At 52.9% G+C, this 21,915-nt stretch overlaps 1 protein-coding gene across 6 annotated transcripts in view; it reads left to right on the top strand.

The window, feature by feature from the left end:
• EPN2 (epsin 2) overlaps positions 1–21,915 on the top strand; it is a 75,099-nt gene that overhangs the window by 15,507 nt on the left and 37,677 nt on the right. For 2 of the 6 annotated variants that reach the window (XM_033091565.1, XM_033091563.1), the window contains exons 2-3: positions 16,498–17,261; positions 19,192–19,362. The exons of 1 other annotated variant lie outside the window; for it this stretch is intronic. In XM_033091565.1, coding sequence (XP_032947456.1) covers positions 16,667–17,261; positions 19,192–19,362 — 766 coding nt within the window. In that variant the 5' untranslated portion in view covers positions 16,498–16,666. Of the gene's footprint in view, positions 1–10,420; positions 10,442–16,497; positions 17,262–19,191; positions 19,363–21,915 lie in introns of those variants that run through there. 3 more of the 6 variants (XM_033091567.1, XM_033091566.1, XM_033091564.1) reach the window with 2 other exon arrangements.

The following is a 21,915-nucleotide window of genomic DNA, read 5'->3' as shown; positions in this document are numbered from 1 at the left end:
CTGCAAGGAGTAGTCTGATCTCCGCACCGATTCCGCACGTGCAGGTGGCTGTGTGGGGTGGCTTCCCGGGGACATGGCTGCGTCGAAGGGGAAGCACATGTGTAGTTCTGATAGGTTTTGCCAGTTGCCATCCACAGGGTGGTTCCGTTTTGTACTCGCACCAGCGAGAGGAGCAGGAGTGTCTGTGTCCTCACTGCCTCGCGGCAGAAGGTGTAGCTCAGTGGAGTTTTGCCAGCCTGACAGGTGTAAAGACTATCTCAGTGTAGTTTTAATTTGTATTTTTCTGAAGTGTGAGCTGATCATGTTGTCCTATGTTTAAGGACCACTCATATTTTTCTGTGGACCGTTGTTTTCCCACTTTTCTCTTGGGTTGTTGGTTGCTTGTTTGTCAATTCCTGGGAGCTCTTCATAGTTTTGGAAGGGTAATCCATTGGGTCATGAGTTCTAAATATTGTTTCAGGCTGGGAATTCTACTCATCTAGTTGGATTCTTTTAAGTTACCCCGTCCCACCCCCCACCCCACGCTACACACACACACCCAGTCTCCCGCCTTTAAGGATTCAGACTGCGGCCTGGGGAGAGAGTCTGCGGCCAACAGGGGCAGAACCACAACCTTGGCTTTCTTCCAGGATTCTTAGTTAATTGTCCACAGACAGGTTTTCAACGTGAACAGGAAATGGCATGGCTGTGTTGGAGTGTATCGGGATGGGTTAGATGATGCTGTGAAAACAACCAGCCCCTCACGTTCAAGTGGCCCAAACATGGCAAAGGCGTAGTTCTCCTTCACGCTGCGTATTCGATGTGTGTGGTCGTCAGAGTTGTTCACGGACCCAGGCTGACGGAGGCGCCCTCTTGTTTTGGTTGTTAACAACTTGAACGATGTATACTTTAAGTAGCGTGCAGTACATTTCACTCTTTTGAAATACACAGTTTAACAGTGTTTAGTATATTTAGAGTTGGGCACCCAGCAGCCTACTCTTATTTTAGAACATTTCATCACCTCAAGAATAAATTTTATACCTATTAAGCAGTCATTCCCTTTCCTCCTCTTGCCCCAGCCTCTGATAACTATCAATCTACTTTTTATCCCTGTGGGCTTGCCTCTTCTGGATATTTCATAGAAATGAATCGTATAATATGTGACCTGTTGCGTCTGGCCTCTTTCACTCAGCATGTTTTCAAGGTTCATCCATGGTCTAGCATGTACCCACTTCATTCCTTTTGAAGGCTGAGTGACGTTCCATTATGTGGACGTATCACACTTTACTCACCCAGTCGTCTGTTGATGGACAAAGTGATTTCCACTTTTTGGCTCTTGCAAAGAATGCTGCTCTGAGCACGGGTCACAAGTTTGTGTGTAGACCCGGTTCCTTTCTCCTGGGTTGATAAGAGGCTTCCATCATCACCACCACATTGGGAAAGGAATGTGGAGAATTACACATGGGCTTTTAAAAAGTTTGACAGAAAGTGACACACGTTGCTTCTGTCACATTTTACTGGCCAGTGTCATGGCTGACTTCAGAGGGCTGGGAAAGTGCAGTTTTGTCACAGGCAGGCCCAGAAAGAGGTGAACAGGAAATATTTGGTGTGAGTAGAAGTAATTAGAGGAGAAGAGAAATGGACATTCTTGCAACCCAGGAGAATGATTCTGTATGGATAGGTCACTCTGAAAATGTTTATTAATAAGGTGGGAATTCCAGGGGAGAAATTACCTAGAACTAATGGGTCGACCTTGAAAGCTTGTTGGTAGAAAGACCTTGACTCTTTCAAGGAACAGCTTAGAAGTGTGTGAAGATATTGGCGAGGAAAGGGGCAGTCCCGTGGAAGTAATGCTAAATTGGTTTAGGACTGAGCTCATCTGAGTTTTCACTGGAGGCCTGGCGGCTCGGGAGGGTGCACAGACCTCCCCCGGTTCTGCGACTTGCTCCATGTTACTCACCGTCTCTCTGCTCACCTGTAAAATGCCTCCCTTGCAGAATTGTAGCACATAGTAGGCGCGGAGTAAGTTACACCTGTCACCTTGCTGAATCCAACCGGCAGCAGCCAAGCCTGTGGTCCCTGAATGAGCAGGCCTGGCCCTCCCCAGGCCTTCGGTTCCTGTTATCCTTGTGAAGGACTGCCCTGTTCTCACGGCCCGGTGCTCCCCTGGGGTGGCTGAGAAGGAGGGTGGTGGCATTGACGTATTTGGTGAGCATTCCTGGGCAAATAAACAGTTCTCGGCCTCTGGCACAACGAATTTCTACGTTGGAGCGTTTTCTGGGCAGTGGAGACGCTGAGCAGATATGCACACACACGCTTAGTCGTCGGTGCTGGAAACGCAGCCCTTTATTATTATTTTTCTAAACAGAGCAGGACAATGGCAAGATAAACATTATTTGAACAAAAGCATTTGGCTATTGGAGATAAAACCAAAAGGAAAATAACAACTTTCATTTCTGTTTAGTGTTTGTGTTGTGACATTTGGCAGCATTCTAATCTTTTAAGAATTAAAAAAAATGAGACGGTATGCAAAGTGCTGTTTCTGCTTGTGAAACCTAGTGTGACATCGCCTCAGAAATCCCCTCCCCTGTCAGCTTGCTCCCATTCTGCTTTTCTTTTGGAGGGGGGGAGTGGTGAGAGGTCCAGCGGGGCCTGAAGAGGCCCGGCAGAAGCAGGTGGGCAAACGTGCACCCTGTCGGAGCGCCCCCGGCTCATGCCCGTCACCTGTGTGCCTCGCGGCGGCCGCCGCGCCCGCATCCCAGAGGAGGAAACGGATTCATCCGGGCGAATCCGGGCGACTAACTGGTGGTGGGGAGAGCAGCCATCTTTCCACTCTAGCGACGTGTTATTTTTACACTACGACGATATTGAACGGACGTGTTTTATACTCCTTAAGAGCATTTGTGGGTCCTTGATTTGGAAGTTTGGTGAGGGGATGGAGAGGAGCAGAGAGATGGGGTGCCTGCAGCAGGTGGGGGTGGACTCGGCTCCCTGTGAGTCATTCCTCCCTGTGGCAGATGTGTGCAAGGCACCGTGCCAGGCGCTGTGAGGCAGGCCGCAGTCAGAGACAGTGGGGGCCTCTGTCCCCCCAGAGCCTGCAGTCCGGAGGTCATGGGAGGTGGAGGGAGAGCCGGAAGGCAGGCGGGCAGCAGGTGGTGGGGCCTCCAGCGGAGCACCCTTGGAGGAAAGGGGAAGGGGGCAGGCGGGCAGTTGGGGGGTGGGTTCACTTTGGTCCTGAGACTGGAGGTGGAGTTGGTGTGCCACAGAAGTGAAGTGCGGCCTTGATTGGCCTGGGAGGCCCCCTGGGGCCCCCTGCAGGGGCATCTGCGCTGTTCACTGGGTCCCTAGGAGGAGGCATGGCTCTCCAGCTGCCCCCCCTGCTCCCGCTGTGCATGGCACCTGAGAGCCTGCCTCTTGCCACATCCTCTGGACACTTCTGTGTTCCTGTGACCCCCGTCACTTCCTGAAAGCTCTCCACCACCCCTCCTGGCCCTTCCTGGACTTCGGTGATGGCCGCTTGCCTCCTTATGACGACCATCCTTGCCCGGTCCTCCCACCTTCTCCCAGAGGAACATGGTGGACCCAGCAGTCCTCTCTGGCCCTCTTCCGTCTGCCGCTTCGCCTCTCCATTCTCCATGCCTGTCTTCAGCCACATTTGTCTGAAATGAAGCTGCTGATCCTGCCTCTTTCCTTCTCCTGAGACCTGCACGCCCTCCCCGCCTTTACTTTCTGCGAAAGGTGTCTCTGCCCTCCTGACCACCCCCAGCCCTCCCCACACTGACGTCGGCTGTCGGGTCGGTTCTATCGCTCCGTGTTATGTGTGTCCCCCGCCGTTCCCCGTCCCCACTGCACCTGCATTCAGGCCTTGGTCTCCTCTCATTCCCCCGTTGCAGGCTTCTGAGGAGTCCTCCTGCCTTCCCACAGGCCTCTCGCCCCACTGCGGCTGTAACCAGGATTTCAGAAATGCCGTCCACGCAGCGTCAGTGCTCTGCTCCTAAACAAAACAGAAACCAACTGGAGTAGCTTCGCCTTCAGCAGTATTTCCTAAAATAAGTTTAAATGGTACACGGTTGAATGTCATTCATTTTAATAGTTCTTTATCTTAAAAGTGCCACACCGTACTTAGCAGTTCCTCGGAAAGCTAAACATAGAGTTATCACGTGACCCAGCAATTCCACTCCTCAGTGTACACTTAGGAGAGCTGGAAACATACATCCACGTAAAAACTTGTACACAGAAGTTCACAGCAGCGTTATTCATGATGGCCCCCACAGTGGGAAGCACCCGGATGTTCTCCACCTGATAAATAGAAAAACCAAATGTGGTGTATCCACACAATGGACAATTATTTAGCCATAGAAAGGAATGAAGTAGTGATACATAACGTAACATGGATGGACCTTTAAAATATGCTAAGTGAAATAAGCCAGACACAAGAGGCCACATATTGTGTGGTTTCATATATATGAACTGTCCGGAATCCAGAGTAGGCAAATCCATAAACACAGAAAGTGGATTCGTGGTGACCAGGCGCTGGGGGACGGGGCATGGGTACTGACGGCTAAGGATACAGGGTTTCTTTTTGGGGTGATGAAGATGTTCTGGAATTTGATACTGCTGATGGTTGTACAACGCTGTGAACATACTAAGTTGTACGTGTGAATTATATACTTTAAAATGGTGAATTACATGCTGTGTAGATTGTATCTCAATAAAAATAAACAAAAAGACGCTCCCCCCATGCCAAGGCCAATAATAGAGGCACATATAGTAAGAATTCAGTGAGATAATTCCTAGGGCCGTGCCTGGTACATAGAAACCCCCTGTGTGAGCCATTGTTGTTATTTGGAGGATATGGAAGCATCTTGAGGGTTGGCAAGTCCAGATTTCCCAGTGCGCTGAGTGAGGCCGTCTGGTGCAGCCTCAGCGAGACTGCGCCTGTCTCCCGAGACCCTGCACCCCACACACCTCGCCATCTCTCTGCTCTGCCTGACCGCCGCCCACCCTCAGACACTGCGCGTTGCCGGCGTGGCCTCAGGTGCACTTGGCAGCCCACTGCTGTGATCTTCTGGAGAGCTGCCTGGAGCACCACGTGTGGACTCTGCTTCTGACGTCCTTGGGGGCTGCTGTTCCCCCAGCCCAGGCTGGAAGCCCCATCGTGTGCTTCCCTGAATCCCCGTGCCTGCTGCATCATTCTTGCCACACCGAGGGTCACACCAGCATCAGCGAAGCCACTGATACGTCCTGGCGCGGTAATGCTAAAATGTTATAAAACAGGACAGCAAACATATTTTTAAAATACAGTGCAGAGAACATCTGTGTACCCTGTAAATGAGCAAGTCTACTCCTAGGCACATACTCCAAAACATGGTGGTGCACGTGGCCCAGGACACTCTCATGTACATACCAGCACTGTTTGTAGTAGTGAAACGTTGGAAATAGTCTAAGTGTCATTGACAGGAGAATGAGTGGGAAAACGGTTAAATGGGAACATAGTCAAAGGTTATACCGTAGTGAAAATGGATGAACCAAAGCTAGCTATACACAGGCACATGGCTGAGTCTCAGAAAAGTCATACTGAGTGACAAAAGCAATTGCAGAAGACCATGTGTTGTTTAGTTTTACAACACTTTTATAAAATTATTTTCTTTTTTAAAAAGCACGGGACCAGAGACCCCAGAACCCGAGCAGTTTTCCTGGGGCGGAGGGCAGGACCCCCTAGGTGGGCACTGTGGTCATGCGCCAGGCCTGGCAGGGGCCGTGGGGTGATGGGCACACGTGTCTGCCTCACGTGTGTTTTGCGCTTACTGGTTTTGTATGTACCCGATAGTACATAATAGCAATGTAGAAAAGAGGAGCAGTGAGACGCTAGGGTTGGCTCAGGCCTTTTCTGCAGCAGACTCTGACATACAAGAGTTAGAAGGGACATTTCCTCCTAACGCAGCCAGGCAGTGTGGCAGAGGAAATAAAATGCCGGGAATGTCTCCCTCAGAAGAGGAAGCAGGGAAGTGATGTTTCTATTCTGTACCAAAAAAGGAACTTTACCTTTCAGCGTCGAGACCCATTTTTTTTCTGAGTTGTGTTTCAGATGATGACAGCTATTTCACAGGAATGCAGGCTTCTTGGGTTGTTCAAGTTGATGTGACTGATTTAGTACAAGACACGGTTTTATCCAGAAAGACGTCATTTCTTAAGGATGTGAGTTCTAAAGAACACAGTTTTAAAAATAGTTTTGGAGCCTCTGGTATTTCAGACTTCCACCCTGACTGATGTCACTGGATTGGCAGTCTGTAGAATCGTACACATTTCAGGCTGAAGTGTTCCCTGCAGCACTGACCCTCTCAGGCCTCGGCGTCTGCACGCGGTGGGTCCTTAGGCCTCCAGCGTCAGCAGCTTTCCCCGCTCGCCTGACTTAGCGAACTGTGGGGAAAGGGTGTCCTGTGTCCAGCTGAGCGAGGAGGGAGTGGGAAAACACTTCTGCCACTTCCTGCCACCTCCTGGCCTCTTAGACATCCGGACAAGAGGAGCCTTTCTGGGCCTGCAGATTCAGCAAGGAAGAATTCATTGTCCTTATGACTTTGAGCACTAAAGTCAGACAGAGTAAGAAATAGTGATTAAGACGATGGGACCAGAGGCTGGAGGTCTGGGATCACGTACTGGTCCTGCCACTTGCTGGCAGTGGGGCTTGGGCCAGTTACGGAACCTGTCTGTGCCTCAGCTTCCTCCTCTGTAAGATGAGGGTAAGAAGAACTCCCTGTGGGCTTGTTACGAAGATGCAGTGAGTAGACTCATGTGAAGTCCTTAGAACATGCCTGGCGTGCCGTCAGGGCTCAGTGTTGGCTAGCTTCTAGTTAGAGAGCCTCTTCTATTTTCTATTACTCTTCTAAGTCTATCCTATTACAGTTACTAGTATCAAAGAGTTAGCACATCTGAGAGACCTTTCTTGGAAGTGCCAGCTGCGAAGGAAACAAGCTGGAGTTGGTGACCATGCTTAACAGCTTGTATGTATGGGCAGGAAAGAGATGCATGGACGATCCCACCTGCCACACTGGGAGGCGATTACCTCCCAGCACGTTTTTCATGGTGTGCTTCGATAGGCTTTCATCTCCTGCCTTGGAAGTTCTCTTTGAGTTGTCCTAGGGACAGGCTGAGAAACATCCTTCTAGACGTACTCACCTTGACGGGGCCAGGTAGGGGAAGTAGATATTTGGACACCTGTTACTTCCTGGTCCCTCTCTAAGCACCTCTTCACAGCAGCCCTCAGTGTAGAAATAGAGATTCAGAAAAGCTCGTTGATTTGCCTCAGAGCACCCCGCTGGAAAGACAGATTGTAGACCCGTGTGGTCAGAATAAGAAATACCCATCTAGCCCTGGCTTTGCTCCTGAGCCCCAGCTCTCAGGGCCATCCAGGGGTCTCTGTTCTGGGGCACGTGTGCCGCCCAGTGGGGCCCAGGCTGCGGCAGCTCTTCATTCGTGCGGTGGACACCTACTAAGTATCAGGTATGGGTAGTCCACATCCTCAGGCCGTGTGTGTCGGGCTGACAGGAAGTGGGGTACAGAAAGGGAAGCAGGAACTAGGAGAACAGCCCCTATGGTGTTCACTCTGGGGGTCTCCAAGTAGACAGATGAAGGATAATTTTTATTATTGTTTGCCTCTGTGTTCATTCGCTCAGCAGATGTTTACTGAGTGCTCCCTGTGTGCCAGGCTCTGTTGTAGGCACTGAAGAGACAGTGGTGAAGCAGGCAGGGCCCTGCTCTCATAGAGGGCGTGGGGGCGCGGGGGCACAGGCCAGAAACAGAGCAGCATAAAAAGAAGGACATGTCCGGTAGAGAGACGGGCTCTGCGAAAAGGAAAGCTGGTGATTTGCTAGAATGACTGGCTGGTGGTCCCGAGGAGACCATGTTGACACTGGGATCTAAATGACAAGAAAGGGCAGGTCTGGTGACAGTTGCTGGGAAGGATGGCAGGCAGAGGACACGGGGGTGCAGCGTGAGGCGGGAGCCAGTGTGGCGTGCTGGCTTCCCTGAAGTGACTGAGCAGATTGTTCCAGTAATAAGGAAAGTGGCTGGAAAAGAGTGCAGCTCGCTGGTGGCACAGAGAGAGCTGACCTTTCAGTCTCGTCCTTCTCAAGGGAACTCCTGGGCCCACATTTAGGAGAATTTGGCTCATCCTTTGCCCTTTGGGTGCCGCTGGCCTGTCCCCTGGCTCTCCACCTGTGCTGCCCAGGGCCGGGGCGGGGGGCAGGACCACCCAGTGAGGGTCAGCAGACATCGCCCATCACTCGCTCAGCCGCTCACAGACACCCGCCTCTTCCCCCCGCAGCCGCTGTGGGGAAAGTTAGACATGACCTCCCGGAACTCCCGGTTTGAGGGCAGAGGTGAGCAGACAACTCATTTTTCTCATGGCTTTGGTTTTATACTTCCATAGTGTGGAAATACCTGTTCCTTACCTGCAGGGTTCCTTTTGGCAAAGCCTCCTGAGCTCCTTTTGAGTGAAGTTGAAGTGTTAGGTCACTGCTGTGCCTGAAACCAAGTCGGGTGCCCTGGCTGAAGGGACCCACAGCTCACCCTCCCTTTGCTTCCGCTCTCTCACTGGCTGGCTCCTCAGGAGACGGTGACAGCCCAGCACTTAGCGCCACCACAGCGACCAGGCAGGTCTAAATTAAGCATGAACTCATGGGAATTCCAAGTTTTCCCATGCAGCTCTGCCTTTTTTCCAAATGTCTCAAGCTGAAAACTGTGCAGATCAAATCGTAGCCTGCAGCTGGGCCTGCCCGTTGGGAGGGTGGGGTAGGGGGTGTAAAGCCATCAGATGCCTCCCTGCATGGTGGCCTGTCTTCGGGTGGCATTGCCATCTGTCATTACTGGGTATTTCTGGTAGCCGAGTCACGGAGTGTTAGAAAGGGAGACTCGCTGGCCCACAAGCTGCAGTCCTTGGAGGAGGGAAGGGTTCTGAGGGCTGCTCTTCGTACTCCCAAAGGCCCAGGGAAGTGCTGCCTTTTTGCTCCCCCACCCCCGCCCCCCCAGCTCCACAGGCCAAGAGAAAAATCCGTGCTAGAATGCCACCTGTGGCTGGAATGCCACTTGTAGCTGGGGCTGGTCGGAAGTTTGGGCTCTCCGTGACAACCCGGATACAGCAGGGGATTGAGCCATTTATCAGAAAGGGGGTCTGGGAATTAGGGGTGTGGGGAGAGTATTGGGTCCACCTGTCATCGTGGCAGTGGGGAGCCTGGTCACTGGCGTGCCTGCTGCCGCAGACGGTCACAGCTCTGGACTTAGATCCCTGGTTTCTTTCCTCCTGATTCTGTGCGCTGTACCACACCATACTGTTGGCTTTTTGGCAAGGTTTTTAAAGAATACTGTCCATGGTTGGTCATTTGCATTAAAACTGCTTTGAAGAGTGGAAGGGGGAAGGTATTAAAGAATTCTCTGTGCCTTTACGCATGATTGTGCCTGCCCTTGGTCCAGGCATCAGCGCCTTTGAGCCTTGACCCTGTAGGGGACTCGAAGCTTGTCACACCCCCACTTCCTCGACCAGGGGAGTAAGTCTAAGTGACTGTATCAGATGGCCAGCCTGCAGCCCAAATGGCAGAACCAGGTCTCCTGTCCCTGGTGCTTGCTTCACATGACTTTTAAAAATGACTGCATTTCGGCCTCTTGAGCGTTGAGCTTTGAGCCTCGAGCCTCGCCTTTGCTCGGGGCGGCGCCAAACCCTTTGCATCCCACCAGGTAAGTGAACTTTTTCTCCTAATAATGCCACCTTGAGCCTTGAGCCACGTGTCTTTGTGCTCGGCCCGCTCCTTATTCTTTGGAGTATACTATCTTTTCTAATAAAGTTTACATCTTACCACTTAAAAAGAAAAAGACTGCATTTCAACACGTGAGTAGTCTGCCCCCACAGGCTGCTCTTCCCAGAGACTAAATGGTCGGCGCACATGGGTAAAGAAAATGGAAATTCCTTATGTATACTTCCTGCTTTTAGAAAAATGAAGGACATGTACAGTCATAGGAGGCAGTCTGACATTTAATTTGAGCTCTGCTGTGCTTGTTCCAATGACTGTCATATCCTGGGAGCAGCCGCCCAGCTGGCTCTTTGTGGGAAGACCTCCTGCCTTCTGTGAAGGGTGGCGTTTGCCCGCGTGGGGGCAGGGTGTTGACTGCCAGGCGTCTTTTACGTCCCCACCTGACCCCGGGCTCTTCCACCCCTAACGGGTGACAGGAGAGACAGGAGAGTGCATGAGCAATTTAACTTTACCCGCTTTGTTGTGTACAAGTCAGGTCTAAAATGTTTGTTCTCCCTGGAAATTCTTTCAGCACATGAATGCAAACATTTTTTAAAGCCTACTTTTTGGATAGCGATATAAAATTTGATTCTCTACCCAACAAGAAGTCATTGGAATCGAAATGCCCACATTCAGTTCGTGAAGAGGATTTTTTTTGGCTGAATCTCCCTGTTTTTCTGGTATGTAAAATAAAGGATCATTTTTTTTTTTTTCCTTTTTCTTTTCCCGTCTGCATGAGTAGTAGTTACCGGCTCTAAGTCACTGCTAGCTTGGCCGGTGCGAGCCATAATCTCTTTAGGCTGAAATGATCGCCATGGAGAAGACAGTGGCACTGTCTGTGTTGTCCTGAGGGGCCCTTGTCTCCCGGAGCGCCAGCGCTTTGGTCTCAGACCCCCCACCCGTCCCCCCACTGAGCCTCCTTCTGATGCTCCTGGTGCTCTTTCCCCAGTAGGAAGATGGAGCTGTGTCCTCAGTCATGGACTCAGGCACAGGACTACGAAAGCCAACTAATCAGGCCTTGCAAAGCTTTCCACAAATGTCGTGTTTGTGCACATCACGCAGTGACGCGTGGCACCGGTGTGCCCACAGATCAGCACGGCAGCTTGGGACCAATGTCGTGTCCCCGGTTCCTGTATGTCTGGAGTTCTGGACAGCGTCCCTAGGAGATTCTGGCGTGTGCAGTCCGTGGCGTGCAGCGTCCTCTCGTGTGACGCTGCAGGACAGGTGGCTGTACCGTGTTGCCACAGCTCTCCCCGTCATCTGCCTTGAGAAGAAGGAAGTCCTGTGAAGTCGCAGGCGGCTGCCAGACACAGGCAGTCTGAGCGCCATGTGGAGTGAAGATTTTCAGTTGCGTTCACTTGGTCATATTTATTGGTTCTGACAGCAGTGCTGTAGTCAGTATGGATTGACCTGTGACTGCGAGGTTTGGGGGAGGCAGAGATGATTACTGCTATGCCCTCGTCACCGGTCTTGATCCCTGATCCCTGAAAAGCCACGGCCAGACTCTCCTTAGGGATTTGGTGTAGACCCTGGCGGATGGGTGACCGTCTCCGCAGCACATGGGCAGCCATGTGCCTTGGCGTCACGGAAGCCCATTGGCAGAGAGACACGTGGGCGTTGAGCAGGGACCCATCTGGGTGGCTCACAGCCATGAAAGCTGCTTCTTTCTACCATAGTGGGAACTCCAGACTTGGAAGGAATTTCCCCACCCAGTTCTGGAAGCCCTTGGAGCACATTTTTATGGAATTCTTCTTGCCTCCAGGGGCCTCACCCTAGCCTTGGAATTTTTTGTTTGTTTGTTTAGTTTTGTTCTGTTTGCTGTTTTATTCCGTCTATTTCCAGTCTCCACCGTCTTTCAAATTCTCATGTGTTTTCATATATACCGGAATTTTCTTCCCCAGTTTGTCCCCTGCCAATGTCACCGCATCCAGCTGTTACTTGATGGCCACGATCATAAGCCACTCAGAGAAGAGCGATCATCCCAGACTTTGGCTGCGGGTGCCTGCATTGTGAGGAGTGACTCGCCTCCCTGGAAGGGACACAGCCCCAGTCAGCCTGGGGCCGCGCAGGTCAGGTGGCTGAGCACGTCTACTGGAGGCTCTGGGGAGGTCCCTGCTCTCTGTGGTGCTGGCTTTCCTCCTCTCGGCGCTCGTTGCACGTGAGCTGCGGAGACGGTCACCCGTCCGCCAGGGTCTACGCCACATCCCGAAGGAGATTCTGGCCGTGGCTTTTCGGGGATCAGGGATCAAGACCAGCGATGAGGGCATAGCAGTAATCGTCTCTCCCTCGCCCCAAACCTCGCAGGGCTCACTGCTGCAGATGACAAAAGCACACACTGCTGTAGGTTACAGGTGACCACGTCGGCTCATGCAGCTGAGAAGGCCACAGGTTAAAGGCTTCAGGCACAGGTGGACCCAGAGGTTCAAAAGAATGTTCTGTCTTGCTCCTCCTTCTCTTGGTTCCTTGCTTGCTTCTGCGTCGGCTTCAGTCTTAGGAGGTAAACCCTGGCCCTGTGGTGGCTTCCAGCAGCTTAGCAGCCCTGCTGGTTTCCTAGGAGTTTCAGGGCCCATCCAGAGAGGTCTCCAGGTGGTCCAGCTGGATGGTCAGCCTGCCTGTGGCCCAGGCGCTGGCTGGAGGCCCGTGGCCGGCCTGTCCCTGGCCACTTCTTCCAGGGAAGACCGAGGCTCTTCCCAAGAGTAGGGGACATGGATGCTGCACAGGCAGAAACAACACATTCCTTTCCAGGAAATACTCTGGCTTGAAGAACCTTCCCTAGCCGTGGGGACTAGCTGTAGAGAAGTGAGTGTCCTGTGCCATACTGAATAGACTGTGGCTTTTGCCCTGCGTCTCTCGAGCGTTCCCAGGGCCCTTTGGAATGCCTGACAGAAGTGCAGCCTGCCCACTGTGACACTTCCCCACACCAGCTGTTAGGTTCAGTTTCTTTGCTGTTGGTTGGATTTTATCAACTCAGCCTGGTTACCAGTGGTTATCTCATGTGCATCAGAAACCCTGATTCTTAAAATGAATTATTAATACAGTTTCAAAACAGGCTTTTTCAGGGCTGGGGCTGGAGTGGGGTGGTGTGGCGGGGGTTGTGACTGGGAGCCCCTGGTCGTCTCATCCAGGGAAATCAGTAGGGGTCCTGTGCTTCCTGCTCCAGATCCCTCTGGTCGGGGGAGAAAGCTTTGTTTGCCTTGAATAGTAAATCCCAACTTGGAGTCATTTTGCTGTCTCCGTTCAAAAATATTTAAAGCTGTACCAGAATTGTACAAACTCACATGCTTCATTTACCCCTTAGGTAAAATATTTCTAAGTAATACGTGATGACAGAAATAGATTTCTAAAGGCATTTCTAGTTACTGCTGTTCTAATGGCGGTGGTCCCTTCGTTTGTCAGTATGTATTTTATAAAAATGAGTCCTCCCACTTTTTTTTGGTCTGTACTGTAACAAAGTGTGTTTTCGCTGCTTGTTTCGCCAGTGTCCCTGTGCCGCCGCCCTCCCCATGGCCGGCCGGGAGGGGCCCTTCGTAAATGATTGAATGTGTATGAATGGACCACTTCTCCCCGCTTGAGTGAAGAGCCCAGAAGGTAACACATTATCCTGTTTCAGTTGCTTTTGCATGTACATTAGTTCAGGCTCAGCAAGTTGGAAACAACAAAACCAGCACATGGAGAAGGAAAGTTCGGAAAGTGGAACGTGCAAACCATTCAAAGGGCAGTGAGAACAAAACAAACCTCAGATACTAGAAATGACACAAGGTGTGTACCTGAGGGTGGTGTATGCTTGGGGCTGGCTTTTGTGGGGGAACACCTGGCAGAGTTGAAGTGTTGGCCACCCAGACTTGAGGTTGAGGAGAAGTTTTAAAATGGGAAAAGGAGGTGTGACGTCCACAGGGACAAGTGTGACAGAGGCACGGAGGTCCCCGTCTTCACGGGCAGGACGCTGGGGGAGCCGCGTGCCCAGGCTGGCACGGCTGTGGCCCTGCGGCCCACTCATGCATCACCGCGGCTGGAATTGGAGGTTCCGGTCTGCAGAGTCTCGAGTGTAACCTAGGTGGCCTTGAGAATGGTTTCTTAGAGGTACCTTTGATGCCCTTTCTCCTATCAGGACTTTCTTATCTCCAGATCTCGCCCTTCTTACCATTTGTTGGTCCTGAAAGCAGCTCTTATCTATAGCTTTAAGAAAAGGGCAGGCAGCCATTCAAATCACATAGACTTTATGTATTTTTTTTCTGACAAATATTTTATTAGCTTTTTCCTTCTTCTGAAAACCTATTTCTAACTGCTAGCAGATGTCTTTGCAAGCTGAGCCTGTTAGAGGAAGCCCCCTGACTTGGTCTGTAGCCCCCATTTCTAAATTGTCCGGAGTTCCTGTCCCAGCCTGTATCTGGGAGGGCAGAGGCACCCCCCTCACTCACAGGAATCGCTGCCTTTTCTTTGCCATCAGAGACCTGGGAGGCTCGTGGGTGCCCTGGACTCTTCCTGGGAGACCCCTTCTAGCCGCCTCCCCCCAGGTGGCAGGACTAGAGGAGGGTCAGCGGAGCCCCGTACATCATTTCTCCCTCAGGAAATTGTGTTTTTTAAATTATATTCTCAACCCCTGGGGCCTTTTTACCAGGACTGTGTGCGCTGATGCTTAATTGCAGCTGCTTCCTGCCCTGGAGGAAGGTGGCCCAGGGTCTCTTTAGGGGACGGATCCCAGCTCCACCTGCTTCTGCGAGAAGCAGAACAGTACCTGTAGCGCACCAAATGGACTGACAAGTGGAAGTGCCTGGTGGTCCTTGGCTTTAAGTTCATCCGAAGGTAACTTTTGACGAGTATTTGTGCTTTAAGCTGGGAGATGCCTGTTACAAATCCAAGTGTTCTTTTTCCCTTTTCCAGTTCCCTCCCATCTCTGCCAGCAGCTAATGTTTCTGTGAATGAAAAACCTAATGAAATCAAACGTGCAGGTCACCGTGAAAGCTTTTCTCCCTGCTCCTCTGACAGGCGTGAGAGGACTGGCGAGAGCCGGCCACATAGTGGAGAGGCAGGCAGGATGTGACTGCTTCCAGCTGAAGTCCCGTTCCCTGGAGGCAAACTCTTGTCAGGGTTCAGGGCGCAGAGAAAGCCTCGCTGGCCTGAGCAGATGTATTGATTGTCATCAGATGAAATTTGATGAGCTGTCTCTTTCTTATTGGTATGGCTAGTGTGGTGAGTGACCCCTGATTGCGTTTCCTGTGGCTTGCCTCCCTCCCCACACCTGTGGACGGATTCATTCGTTTGACTTGCCCATTGCCTGCCAGAGGCGTTCGGTGAAGGTGGGTGGGGGCCGCTCATGGTTTCTCTAGCACAAGCAGTGAGCAGCTTGGCAGAGTAAGGGCCGCTGCAAGAGGAGGCAGGAGGGCCCTAGCCCGGGGACTGAGTCTGCTGCAGGTCTCAGGTTCCTGTCTGTACCAGGGGAAGAAGAATCTTTGCACAGGAGGTTTTCCTGGTTGAGGAGACAGCCTGGCCTGCAAAGCCCAGCAGGTAGCTGGGGAGGGGCCGCAGGTGGTGAGGGAGCTTTGTGTCGGAGCCCAGCTGTGCCGCTTTCTCTTTGGCAGCCCTGGAGTCTTCTGGGCCTGTTTCCTGATTTCGTAGAGAAGGGTAACCTCCGTCGCCCCTTCTCTTTCATCCCTGTCAGCAGGTCTCCTCAGCTTTGAAGACCATACTGAGGGTTGTTTCGGGCAGAAGGCCCGTTCCGAGCCTCCCCTGCAGCCCCCAGCAGCCCGCTGGGTTGCTTGTGGGCTCTGCCTGTTCAGATCCCTCTGTGCCGCTCCGTCCCCTGCTGGGCGGTGGTCTTCCTGAGGAAAGGCACATGGTCTTTTGTTTTGTTTTATCTGTTTCATAAATTTATTCAAAGAGTTTATATCCATGTCAAGCACGGTGCTAGGTGCTGGGTGGTCCTAGGGAACGAGGCTAAGGAGGGTCCCACTGGCGGTGGCGTGGATCTGACTCCGGCTTGCTAAGGGTGGGAGAGGAGTAGGTGTGTTTGTGGCGTGGGGCTGGGTCAGCCACTTATGCAGAAGCCTGAGCCTCACTCAGTCTCCTCCAATGCAAATGAGGGTGGAGCGCCAGAACCAGATTAGTTCTAAGGTGCATTGCACAGCTCGGGTCAGATGCTGGAGAATTTTGAAAGCCCAGTGCAGAGCCTTAGCTGTGCTCTGAAAGAGTAGGTGGGAACCTTTGTAAAAAATCAGGAGAAAAGCTGCGCTCACGGAGAATCCCAGTTAAAAGCACTGGACTGAAGCCAGGTGGTAAGCAGTTTTAAAGGTGTAGATAGGCATTTTTGCATTAAGATAGACCTGAAATGAGAGGCTTTCCTGCTCTCGAAGATAATTTAAAATGTGTCAGGACCAACCTTCCCCAATGTTAGGAATCTTCTGTAACTGGCTTTGCCGTGCCATGAAAACGCAACCCGTAGACGAGCCATTCCAATGGAAGCATTTTGAAAACAGAACGAAAAGAGAAAACAGTCATAATGTTTACTTCCTTTTTTCCAAAGGCTTAAACTTGAGTTTAAATTTTATTCAGTATTAACCTGTAATATTGATCGTATCTTCGTTTTCAAGGAAAGATGGAATCTCTTTCGCCCCAGGGAGGCTGGAGTGGGCCCATTTATTGCCTCCCTGTCACACCTGCTGGTTACAGAATGTCTGCGCCAGAGTCTCCGGCTGTGTCCGGGGAGCTCGTGGCACAGTGAGTGGTTTTCTTTCTGTAGGTCATGGCTTCCGACTTCTCGGACCTGAGGCTGCAGCGGAGGAAATGAGTGTCCGGGATCTTGCCCCAGATCTGTTCCGGAGGCGAAGCCTTTGCACGGTGCACACTCGCCCGGGACAGGAACGTTTCTCTCTTTGAAGGGCTGTACGTTTGTAACGAAGAAAACAAAGATGACGACTTCATCTATCAGAAGGCAGATGAAAAACATTGTGAACAACTACTCAGAAGCCGAAATCAAAGTCCGGGAAGCCACCTCCAACGACCCGTGGGGCCCGTCCAGCTCCCTGATGACGGAGGTCGCTGACCTGACGTACAACGTGGTGGCCTTCTCGGAGGTCATGAGCATGGTGTGGAGGCGGCTGAACGACCACGGCAAGAACTGGCGGCACGTGTACAAGGCGCTGACGCTGCTGGACTACCTCATCAAGACGGGCTCCGAGCGCGTGGCCCAGCAGTGCCGCGAGAACATCTTCGCCATCCAGACCCTGAAGGATTTCCAGTACATCGACCGCGACGGCAAGGACCAGGGCATCAACGTGCGTGAGAGGTCGAAGCAGCTGGTGGCCCTGCTCAAGGACGAGGAGCGGCTGAAGGCTGAGAGGGTCCAGGCTCTCAAAACCAAAGAGCGAATGGCGCAGGTCGCCACCGGCATGGGCAGCAACCAGATCGCCTTCGGTCGCGGCTCCAGCCAGCCCAACCTCTCCACCAGCTACTCGGAGCAGGAGTACGGCAAGGCCGGGGGATCGCCAGCCTCCTACCACGGCTGTGAGTAGTGGGCGCGCTCCCCGCCCCTTGCCAGAGCACGCTGGCTGCTGGCTGCAGACCCAGGAGCGCTGGGCCACAGGTCGGGTGGGTGCCCTTGGGCTAGGTGAGGCCTCGCCTCTGTCCTTTGTTCTCAGCTTCTGGCAGCCCAGACAACAGTGCCCTTGGTCTGTCAAGTTACGGTTACAGAGGGACGTGCAGCCCCGTGGCTGCCCTGCCTGGGGGTCTCGAGACCCTCTGCTGTTCTGTGGTCTGATTCTGACATCTGGGCAGGACTGGCCCTCGGGGAGAAGCAGGCATAGAGACGGGTCTCCTGTTTCCTGCTTGGAGAAGGGCCGCAGTGAAGGCGTTGGCTTGCAGCACAAGCAGTGCATTGGGTAGCCAGGAGGAAACACGTGCTCTTTCTGGATAATCTTGTTTCTCTAATGTCATAGCAAATGATTTTCTAACAAGTGGGCTGCAGGTTTTCTGACGGGCCCAGTCATACCCTTCAGCATCACAGGGCACGAGGCGGTGTGTGTCTGTCTCACTGCAGGAGGGAGAAGGCCAGAGCTCTGCAGGTGTTTGTGTGGCGGGGCCTCCTGTCCCAGCATGTGGACGGGAGTTGCGGATGGTTGGGTTGCATGGCCGGGTCTGTGCTGGGTAGGGCTGCTCTGTTTTCTTGCTTGCATGTCGGATTGCTCAGGGTCTTTGCCCAGTGTTCAGAAGAGAGCTCAAGGAACAGAAATAGAATTCCGGGCCTGACAGAAGTAGAATTCCGGGCTGGTCTCTGAGCCACATTGGCGTCCTGGTTGCTCATTGAAAATGGTCCCAGGAGTGGGCCCCCCCCTAACTTCACAGTGCGGTGCTCAGACAGGTGGTCCTGGCGGCCTGTGGTGTGTGTGTGGGGGGGACATGCAGAAATTGTGTCTTCTGTCCATAAAAAGGAAAGGGCAGGTCCTCCTACCCCTTCTATTTGGAATCAGTAACACTGTGTCAGCATAGCACAGTGTTTTTTTTTCAGGAAGTTGTTTATAGTTTGACAAACCCCTGTCAACTTTTGCTGGTGAGTGCTTCCGTTACCAGACCACTTGCTAACATTTCCTGATTTTGCAGGTTTCAGTTTGACATTGTCCAGGCACCAGCAACATTTTGAGAAATGTGTCCAATGGGAGATTTACATAGTAAAGTCAGACTTCCTACCTCTAGGAATTCTAAATGATTATCAAGCTTAGAGAGGTTAGTGTTTTCTCGTCCCATTTCTAGTTCTTGTTTCCTCACTTAGTTTGTACTGTTCTGCTTAAGCAAAGGTTGTGACCTTTATGAATGCACTTGGGAAAAAATAAAAATATAACCTAAATCTCCAGAGGTCTTCCTTTGGCCTAGGGTGCACCCATAAAAATGAAGACTGCCCTGTAAGAAGTGTAGGTGTTTGTTTCCCTCAGGGAGCCTCTCTCCGTCCCCCAGAAAGGGCCCTGTGGGCTGCGGCGGCCTCCACCCTCGTGGGCCTGCTCTTAGGGCAGTGCGTGGCTCCAGGGAGCTGCTCCTCTCTCTGCCTGCCTTTGGCAGGCGTCATTCTCCAGGAGCCAGAGGATACAAGGCGAGGAGCTGGAATAGTGTCCCATTTCATCCGAGTCTGTGGGCTGTCCTGGGTGCAGGGGGAGGCCATGGGGTGCGGGAGTCCTGGGGGTCTGGATCGGGCCTAGTCGTAGGTCCTGCCCGGCGTGCGCGGGCTGACTGGTGCTGCCGTGGCCCCAACTCGAATAGTTGCTGGTCGCCTCAGACCTGAGCTTGAGCTACATGTTCAGGGTCAGGATGTGGTCAGCAGGCAGTTCACTGCCTCCGCGCTGTCCTGCGTCGGCCTTGGCTCAGGCCCTCAGGCCTCTGCTCTCCCTCCCCCTCTAATGGCATGTCTTTCTCTGTGTGTGTGTGTGTGTGTGTCCCTGCCCGACAGCGCCCGAGGCCTCGCTGTGCCCCCAGCACCGCGCAGGGGCCCCGCTGGGTCAGAGTGAGGAGCTGCAGCCGCTGAGCCAGCGTCACCCCTTCCTGCCGCACCTGGGGCCGGCCTCCCGCCCAAATGGTGACTGGTCCCAGCCCTGCCTCACTTGTGACCGCGCAGCCCGAGGTGGGACGGCGGTTTGCTTTTCTCCTTCCTAGACATGCGGGGCAGCTTGCTGGGGGTGTGCTTGTCGTGTCAGTACAGCCAACTCTCTGCCTGTCTCCTCTGGGCCTCGTGGCCCAGCCTCTGCTGGACCCAGGGCCCCTTCCTTGCTGTCTCCTTAGGAGCTCGTGTCCTGGCCACGCTCCCCTCACCATCCCACAGGACTTGCTAGAAGCTCTGCTGGAGGATTGACAGGGGAGCTGCTGTTTGCGTGGTTGTCCGTGCTCTCCTCGCGCCCCCACGCCCTGGAAAACTGCAGGAGGCTCTGCTGTCTGCCAGGCCAGGCGTGGTGGGGGCTTAGCCCGCTGGCCTGCTGAGCCACAAGGTGGGGCTTAATCCCACAGCGCCAGGCAGGGCCTCGGGCCTCGGGCACAGTGCCTGGGAGCCGTCACCTCGGTGCAGTGACACGTGCCTTACTGAGGACAAAGTGGGATTGTTGTTGCTTCTCAATTAACCGTTGTCCTGCCTGCAATGCCCATTACCATGGTGAACAGAGAGTTAGCTGTACTGTCAATTCTAGGTCACGGGTTTGAAGAGACCTAATTCAATGGGTAACTAAAAATGGGGCTTCTCTTTTGACTGATTAATAATGTATCCTCGTCAGAGTCTACAGCTGTTGCAGGTGAACTGAAAACAGATTTCACTGTTGCCTATGAGAAAATGCTCGCAATCTAATTTACTTTTGGTCCCCAGTGGGGCCCTGTGACAGAGAAGAAGGGGCACCGATGAAGAGCCTTTTGTGGGGCTCCCCAAAAAGGTGGCCAGCCTTTCTCCAGCCCTGGAAACAGTTACTGTTCATTCATATCTCATTAATATTACAGCTTGTTTGACTTGGACATTTGTTGACCACTATATTTAACTCTGGGATATTTTCCTTTGTGTTCCCACCTTCTCCTAACAGTTTATACAGGATTTTGTAAGAGGGACCAGCCTTGCAATGTAGAGAATGCAAAAAGGTCAAAGTGTGTTTTCAAGGAGCTCCCAGAGGTACTGAGTCACTTGCCCATCTCTCCCACTAGGTTTTGGGGGCTATTACCTGGCAGGTTCTCAGTACTCCCCAGAACTCCGGAGCTGCCCCTTTGTGTTTCCCAGCTTGCACTAATTTGGTAACTAGTAAGGTCTCTTCTGAGTCTGGGTAACTTGGTGTTCACCTGGCACTGCCACTCTCCTGGGACATTTGCATAGTGAAATCAGGCACCATGTTTCCGCTGTCCTGCCACTGCCTCCCACTGTGCCCGGGACCTGGCACTCCGCTCCCCAGCTGGTCTCCTCCACTTCTGCACCTTTGCAAGTTTCTCAAGGTGTATCGCCCATGTGGATTTCTCTTCTTCAGCTCTGGTAGAAATTAAGGATAAAAATGAGTTGGTTTTTTGTTTTTCGGGTTTTGTGTGTTTTTTGACAATTTCTCATACCCTAGATGAGTTGTGGGCAAACATGTGTTACGTGGTGTCACGTTGAATCCTTCAGTCATTTAGTGTGTGCATTCTTTTCCATACTTCACACTCTCCCATGCCGGGGGGCGTTGGGGGGCAGGACCCCGTCCACTGACTGCTTTCTGTCCTTCCTTAGCACCTAGCGAAGTGCTGAGTGTAAGGCAAGTGCTTGATCTGTGCTCAGCAGCGGATTTGCTTTGAACATACTGGCTTGACATCCAGCAGAGGAGAAGGCAGACTGACGCCAGCTATCCAGAAATGCAGGCTGTGATTCAGGGGGCTTCTGTGAGGGGCGCGCCGAGGACCCCAGACCCCGCAGTGGAGGCCTGGTGAGCACGGGGGAGGCCCCCACCGACAAGGCCCTTCCGGGGTCGCCAGCGCTGTGGGGAGGCCTTAGCTGCTCTTGTGACGCAGTGGTCGTGCTGAGGGGGCAGGAGAGCTCCCTTTTCCACCCGTCCTGCGTCCGCCCTGTGCCCCTCCCCTGTCACCTCCCACATTCATCTGCACGGCTGACCTTGGAAACCCCTCAAGTGCTGTCCGCCTCCAGTTCCATGGCCGTGAATCTGTGCCCGCTTTCTGACTGGTTACCTTGTGAGGCTCCCCGTTCTTCCCATGCGCCCTCCGTGGGTGCCTTTCTGAGTAATGCCCTGATGCCGGCCTTCAGGAAGCTCGTCTGGGTCCCTCCAGAGGCCAGCCCAGAGCTTTGACACGGCAGACAGCTCCCTCCCCGGTGGCCCTTCGTGCCGCCTGCCAGCTCAGGCCTGCTGCTCTGCCTCGGGCACCGCGTGGAGTGACGCCGCCCCCACTGCACTCTGGCTGCCACGTTCCCTCGTTCATTCACCACGTGTGTATTGAGTCCCCTCGTGTGCCAGGCACTGTGCGAAGCACAGAGCAGAGCCCCTCACTGTTACTGGGAAGACAGACAACAAACGTAAGACATTATACGTGGTACGTGACAGTGCCCTGCAAAACAGCCAACAGCCCAGGACAACCCAGCTGGTGTGAGAGGCAGGGAGGCTGGTCTGCAGTGCTAAGGGGGGGTTAGAACAAGCCTCTGAGAAACGGATATTGAAGCACAATGGGG

Source organism: Rhinolophus ferrumequinum, chromosome 21 (assembly GCF_004115265.2).
Source record: "Rhinolophus ferrumequinum isolate MPI-CBG mRhiFer1 chromosome 21, mRhiFer1_v1.p, whole genome shotgun sequence".
Taxonomy (NCBI): Eukaryota; Metazoa; Chordata; class Mammalia; order Chiroptera; family Rhinolophidae; genus Rhinolophus; species Rhinolophus ferrumequinum.
Note: the sequence above shows the minus strand (reverse complement) of the source record. Positions and strands in the feature narration are given on the sequence as shown.